This window comes from Ctenocephalides felis, unplaced genomic scaffold, assembly GCF_003426905.1.
Source record: "Ctenocephalides felis isolate EL2017-DRISC unplaced genomic scaffold, ASM342690v1 CF-g0.4_SCAFFOLD_03265, whole genome shotgun sequence".
Taxonomy (NCBI): domain Eukaryota; kingdom Metazoa; phylum Arthropoda; class Insecta; order Siphonaptera; family Pulicidae; genus Ctenocephalides; species Ctenocephalides felis.
Window position 1 is genome coordinate 36,015 of NW_020539419.1, and position 7,261 is coordinate 43,275.

General features: G+C 34.2%; 2 protein-coding genes across 2 annotated transcripts; both read left to right on the forward strand.

The window, feature by feature from the left end:
• Positions 1-2,960: 2,960 nt before the first annotated feature.
• LOC113382054 lies at positions 2,961-3,719 on the forward strand. The gene has a single exon (XM_026620615.1). The coding sequence runs from the start codon at positions 2,961-2,963 to the stop codon at positions 3,717-3,719; it is 759 nt and encodes a 252-aa protein (XP_026476400.1).
• Positions 3,720-5,987: 2,268 nt separating this feature from the next.
• On the forward strand, positions 5,988-6,695 carry LOC113382055. Its single transcript, XM_026620616.1, has one exon. It carries the CDS (start codon positions 5,988-5,990, stop codon positions 6,693-6,695), a length of 708 nt encoding a protein of 235 aa, XP_026476401.1.
• The last annotated feature ends 566 nt before the right edge of the window (positions 6,696-7,261 follow it).

Here is a 7,261-nt window from a genome sequence, read left to right on the forward strand (position 1 = left end):
GTAGTTCTGTTTGTAGTTTTATTTATATACAAAAACGTTAGTAAACGGGCCGCAAGTGTTACTAGAGACTCAAAATATCAACTTTTTTGAAATGTTAATATGAAAATGCACTTTTTGGCATATTTTTCTCAAACACGGTGCTCTGAAAGATTTCATTTGTATAATTATATACTCATTGGTATTTATAAAACATTTTCTAGGTTATATTATCTTTTATTTTTCTTATTTAAATTCAGAACCTAAATTTGGTATGGATCAAATGGACATTTTGTCGAATAACATTTTTCCAGTTATAATTTCCCAGAATTTATCGCAGAATAGATAGTAATATATGAAGGTCCGGGATTAAAAAGGTCCACCACCGATGTGCCAAAAATCAGTGAAGTTAAGCATTGTTTAACAACAATATTTAAAAGTAGAGGAAAAAAGATGTATAGCCAGCTACAAACTTGATTTGAAAACGGTAATGTTTGAAATGAAGGAGATAAACGGTTCTATTTGAAAATCCATAATAAAAGTATTTTCTTCCGTTGGTAGTTTTTTAGCATTAGTTAAAAATGTAATTATTTTATAAAATACCATTAAAATTATAATAAGGATATAAACCATTTTGCCACCTGCCCGTTTCAAGTTACCCCGCCTAAAGGGTAAAAAGGTCTAAATAACAAATTTTTGAAAGACATCAAAAAAGCACATTTCTACAATGATGAAGTAGATGGCAGTTTACTGAACGTAGTCAGATAATTGTTCGTTTGATATGTGTTATTTGTTGTGATTTAATTGTTATGGTTTTCACAATATAGTTTATATTTGCTCAAAGTCAAATTGGACCTTTGTGCCTCGCCCTGCTCTACATACCTACTTTTTATAAAATTTACTTTAATTCATCGAATGTTACTTGAAACTTTTCAAAAGCAGGTCAAAGAAGAAATACTTTATTCATTTTCTATCTCTCCTTGCAAAAATTTTAAAACTGTGTATAAGCTCAGTAGTATTATTTACAATTATACACAAAATTCAGAATCCAAAGGAATCTGAAAAACTTGAAACGTAATCAATAAGTCGAAAGACCAAAAAAACTTGGATGGATTATACTATGTTTTCTATAGAAATCAATAAACCTCAAATCTTCCAGTTTGATTGTATTGACAAAATATAGACAAACTAATAAGGTTTATTGTTTTTATAACACATCATTGTATTATATTGCATTAAAACAACTCATCCTTATACACTTAAAGTATTAATAGTTTTGATTCTCTAGAAATTCTTTAGAATATACCTTACATAGCAAAACAACGTTTGCCGGGTCAGCTAGTATATATATATATATATATATATATATATATATATATATTGTTGTTCGTAAAGAATTGGTTGAAGGAGTGTAAGGATGAGCCTGATACTAAAATGTTTTCTTCTAACAAAATTTTGGCAAAATAATAATATAAATCTTCAACGTATGGTATGCTGCAGTAAATAAGATTGGTGTTTTTGATGTTGGTACTGGTATTAGGAGAATTAATTTGTGTTTTTAAAAAAGTTCGTCTTTTTTGAATAACTGAATGAATGAGATTTTTTGGGTAACCATTTTCAATTAGTCCAATTCAATATATTGGACAAACCTCGCAATATGTACACAAGAGAATGAGACAACATGAACTAAGTGTGGTCCACCATAAACAAAAAAATTTCAAAAGTACTCTAGTACAACACTCTATAAAAAACGCCCATTCATTTAATTTCACTCCAAAGATTTTATATCATGAAAGTTGCATCTTTAGGAGATTATTCGCGGAGAGTTGTCTTATTCTCATGAATGTGTCTAACAGTGTCAACATTAGATCAGATCACAACCTATTACATGATTCATATTTAAATTTTTTACACTTTTTGACAAACAATTAATATCGACTTCATTTTAGGTTCAATAATTTAAGTATTTGCACCCTAACATGAAAAAAACACACACATACAATCTCACAGTTCTCGTTTCAAGTGTTTACACGTGTTACATATGAACCAACAAATACAGTTTAGTTCGTTTCCAAAAGCCAATAGTATAACATCGAATACAATATTATTTGTTTTCAAATAATAATTTAAAAAAAAGACAACACTTTTAGTAATTTTGATTTACAAAAGTTAACTATTCGGCGAAAAAATAACTCACAAATTCATTTTTTGGTCAAAAATTCTTGTTTAGTGAAAAAGTGCTAACGTATATTCAAACATACAGGTAATTAATTCAATTTTATCATTAATCCTTTCTTAAAAAAATGTTTCCATAACTTTCAAAAAAATTCTATCATTTTTAATATCCTGTTCTGATAATCCACTCATTTATTTTTATCATTTTCATTTTGATCATATTATCATATTTCTGTATATTATTTGTTACAATTAATTTATTATTTAAGAAAAATCTATTTTCTATTCCTAAACATATTGTTTGCTTAAATCTTATCAAGATCATGTTTCTTGTCAGATGTCCTGAAGATGGAACGTACCTAGTTCCGAAACGTTGACAGTAAACAAATAATTAAATAAAGAAATTGTTTATTAAAAACTTTTCTTGAATTTATTATATTTTAATATTGCCTTAGCCTATAAGTGAATAGAAATGTTTGGCAAATGACAGTTCTCATTTGTTTTTAATGTCAAACCATGCCTTAAATATTTTAAAGGTCAAACAATGATAAGCAGTTTTTTGTAATTTTTTCCATTTATTTCTACAATCTAACTATATTTCTGTGGGAGATTGGCAGGTCGCGTCGATTTTAGTAAGCGAGAGAAATATAATAATTGACATGGAGTTTTGTGGATCTTTTGTTTTTGACACAATGTAGAATTTCGGTTCAGATAAATTTACAAAATTTATCACGGCATAAAAGAATAAATATTTTATAATCGGCAAATTGTTTGATTTCCGATAATGGTGACTCCTGTCGTTTGATATTATGCCGCGCCGGCACGGACATTTTAGCTGCCACAAACTGCACATTCCTGAATTTATTCCAAATGACTTGCAACTTTGGTTTGCTTTGGTAGAGAAGGCATTCGCGTCTTCCAATATCCACGATGAGAAGGAGAAATATGGATTATTGGTTACCAGGTTGGATATTAGACATTCAACCGAAGTGCGAGATATAATAATCAATGAGCCTGAAGAGAAGCCTTATTCTACATTAAAGGCTACGTTAATTTCAAGGTTAGGCACTTCGGAGAAGTCAAAGTTGCAGTTGTTTATGTCTGATGTAGATTTGGGTGATAGGACGCCTTCTCAATACTTACGTCATTTGAGGACTTTAGTCGGGACTTCGATGACCGATAACGCAGTTAAAGTAATATGGTTATCCAGACTTCCTGTGGAAATTCAACCATTTTTGGAGGTTGCTTCTGGAACACAGTCAATACAAGAGGTAGGTGAACTAGCTGACCGCTTATTTATTAACCATTCACAGCAACGTGTAGTTGTGATTACAGATACACAAACCTCTGAGATTGAAACAAAGAATGCTGATCTGCGTCAAATGCGTCAAGATATCGAAGCTGTTTCAAAGCGTTTGGATAAGATTCAAATGTATCATAAGAAGGAAGTGTCGTTTAGAAGACGACAAGATAACTTATGTCGGTTTCATAGACGCTACGGAAGTCATGCGAGGAGGTGTATATCGCCATGTAATTTTAAGTCGGGAAACGATATGGGCGTTCACTAATGGCGACTAGTGACAAAGGCCCAAATAACTCACGCCGCATTTTCATCACAGATGAGGAGACAAATGTGAGTTTTCTGATAGACACTGGATCCGATGTATGTGTGTACCCGCGCAGTTTGGTGAGATGTCCCCGTAAGAAATGTTCATTTGGGCTTTCAGCAGCAAATGGAACACCGATAGCTACATACGGTATGTTATCTTTAAAGTTAGATTTTGGACTTAGCAAAACCTTATCTTGGAATTTCGTGATAGCAGAGGTGTCGCGTCCTATTATTGGTGTAGATTTACTTGCTTATTTCAATCTCGCGATTGATGTTAAAAACGTAATTAGTTGAAACCCCTGCAGATTCAACGAAACAACTTCAATCGAAAAATAGAATTATACCTTCTATTAAAATGATGACAGCCACATTGTATTCACATGATAAAATTAAATATAAATAAAAAATAAAAATATTCAGAGGAGTATCCTGACCTAATACGGCAGTCTGCATTAGAGGTGTGCAAACTTGTTACTCAACATCATATCGAAACTACATCGGGACCACCCATAGCACATAAACCACGTCGCCTTGCACCAGATAAGTTAAAAGCTGCTAAATATGAGTTCGAAGCAATGATTAAAGCAGGGACAGCACGACCGTCCAAGAGCTGTTGGTCTTCGCCTTTACATATGGTACGAAAAGGTTCTGGGTGGCGACCTTGTGGAGACTATCGCAGGTTAAATGCGCGGACTCAACCGGATAGGTACCCAGTTTGCCATATCCATGATTTTGCGCAAGCATTATGTGGTAAGGTGATATTTTCTACTATTGATTTAGTGAAAGCTTACAATCAAATCCCTGTAGCTCAGGAAGACATTGCAAAAACTGCAATCACTACGCCTTTCGGGCTATTCGAATTTCCGTTTATGACGTTTGGCTTACGCAATGCAGCGCAAACTTTTCAGCGGTTCATGGATGAAATTTTGCGAGGTTTGGACTTCTGTTATGCATACATCGATGATATATTGGTTGCATCGGAATCGCACAAACAGCATATACAACATTTACATAGTGTATTCAAGAAGTTGCAAGAATTCGGTGTTGTAGTCAATCCAGCAAAATGTATCTTCGAACAACCAAAAGTAAAGTTTTTAGGATATGAAGTCTCAGCCAACGGAACTAAACCTTTAGCAGACAAGATACTAGCTATACAAAATTACGAAAGGCCTAAGACGGTACAACAGTTACGTCAATTTTTAGGTATGTTAAATTTTTACCGACGCTTCATTCCGAAAGCCGCAGAAGTACAAGTGCCGTTAACCAACAAGTTGTGTGGTAATGTGAAGAAGAATGCTGTATTGAATCGGGATTCAAATATGGAGAAAGCGTTTGAAAAGTGTAAAAAAAGTTTAGCAGAAGCAACGTTATTGATGCACCCGCGTTTAAACGCTCCTCTAGCTATAGTTTGTGATGCTTCCGACCACACTATAGGAGCGGCATTGCAGCAACGAATTTATGGTGCATGGGGCCCATTAGCTTTTTTCTCGAGAAAATTGAATGCAACAGAAAGAAAATATTCGACTTACGACAGAGAACTCCTTGCAATTTACGACGCTGTAAAATTTTTTAGACATATGGTAGAGGGAAGAGAATTTGTGATATATACTGATCATAAACCTATCACTTACGCGTTTAAAAAGAAAGATAGCCAGTGTACGCCGAGACAGTTTCGCTACCTTGATTTTGTTAGTCAATTTTCGACTGACATCAGGCATGTATCGGGTCAAGATAACGTGGTAGCAGATGCTTTATCCCGTATAGAGATAGTTAACAAATGTGATCTAGATTTTAAGGCGATTGCAGATAAACAACATAAGGATATAGACATGGCACAACTGTTATTACATTCTGACCATTCTCTTAAATTAAAAAGAATTTTTATTGAAGAATTGGGAACATCGCTATTGTGCGATGTATCTCAACCAATCATTCGGCCGGTGATACCAAGAAGATTTCGCCGTGCTATATTCAATAGCCTACATGGTTTGTCGCATCCTGGAGCCAATGCTACAATTAGATTGATAACGCAACATTATGTATGGCCTTCCATTAAGAAGGATTGTCGATAATGGGCTCGCAGCTGCCTAGATTGTCAGCGCTCAAAAATTAGTCAACACGTTGTCTCAAGACCGGGAGTATTTCCATTGCCAGGAGCACGATTTGAGCATGTACACGTCGACATCGTGATTATGCCGTTATCAGATGGATATCGTTATTGTCTAACATGCGTAGATCTTTTCTTCATCTTTTTCGATCAGGAAGCAGCTACAGTAGCAAGAGCATTCTTTTCTGGATGGCAAGATTCGGAGCTCCCTTAAGAGTTACATCAGATCAGGGTAGACAGTTTGAATCGTGTTTATTTGAGCAGCTCAACCGATTAATGGGAACTACACATTTCAGGACAACTGCTTATCACCCGGCTTCTAACGGTATGGTTGAAAGATTTCATAGACAATTAAAAGCCGCGATAAGATGTCATAATACTGAGCGTTGGACTGAGATATTACCGACTGTTATGCTTGGTATTCGTTCAGCATGGAAAAAAGATCTTCAAGCGACTGTCGCTGAGATGTTATATGGCGAGACTTTAAGATTACCGGGTGCCATGCTGGTACCAACACAAGAAACCAGTCATAGTGAGACCGATTTTGTAAAAAATCTTAGGAAGCAGATGAAAATGGTTAGGCCTGTGACTGGCACAAGGCATGGAGTAAAACCAACCTTTAGGTTCAAGAAGATAGAAAATGCTAAATTTGTATTCCTTCGAAATGATGGACCCAAAAGACCTCTGCAGAACCCTTATGAAGGCCCATTTGAAATTTTATCACGATCTTCAAAAACTTTCAATTTAATGATACGGGGTAAAAATGTCACCGTTTCAGTAGATCGGATAAAACCAGCCTACGAAATAGCGGTAAAAACAAATTATTGAGATGTTTACAATCACCCACGAATGGTTCCTTCGTGACAACGTCACTGGGAGGGGGAATATGTGGGAGATTGGCAGGTCGCGTCGATTTTAGTAAGCGAGAGAAATATAATAATTGACATGGAGTTTTGTGGATCTTTTGTTTTTGACACAATGTAGAATTTTGGTTCAGATAAATTTACAAAATTTATCACGGCATAAAAGAATAAATATTTTATAATCGGCAAATTGTTTGATTTCCGATATTTCTATGAATCAAAACATTCTAGAAATTTTCCCGAACAAACTTCAGGAAGATTCATGAAAATCCGAATTATAGTTTAGGAGGATTAATGAAACTTACATTGTTACAGAAGAATTTTATATATAAGATATATATATATATCTTATAATGACAACTGTCATTTGCCAAACATTTCTATTCACTTATAGGCTAAGGTAATATTAAAATATAATAAATTCATGATTAAAGATAAAAAAAATGTAATGTCTACATTATTATTGTTGAAAAGCAGCTGAGATGTGCCATAATTAAAATAATATAAGTTGCAAATAATATAGCATGCGTC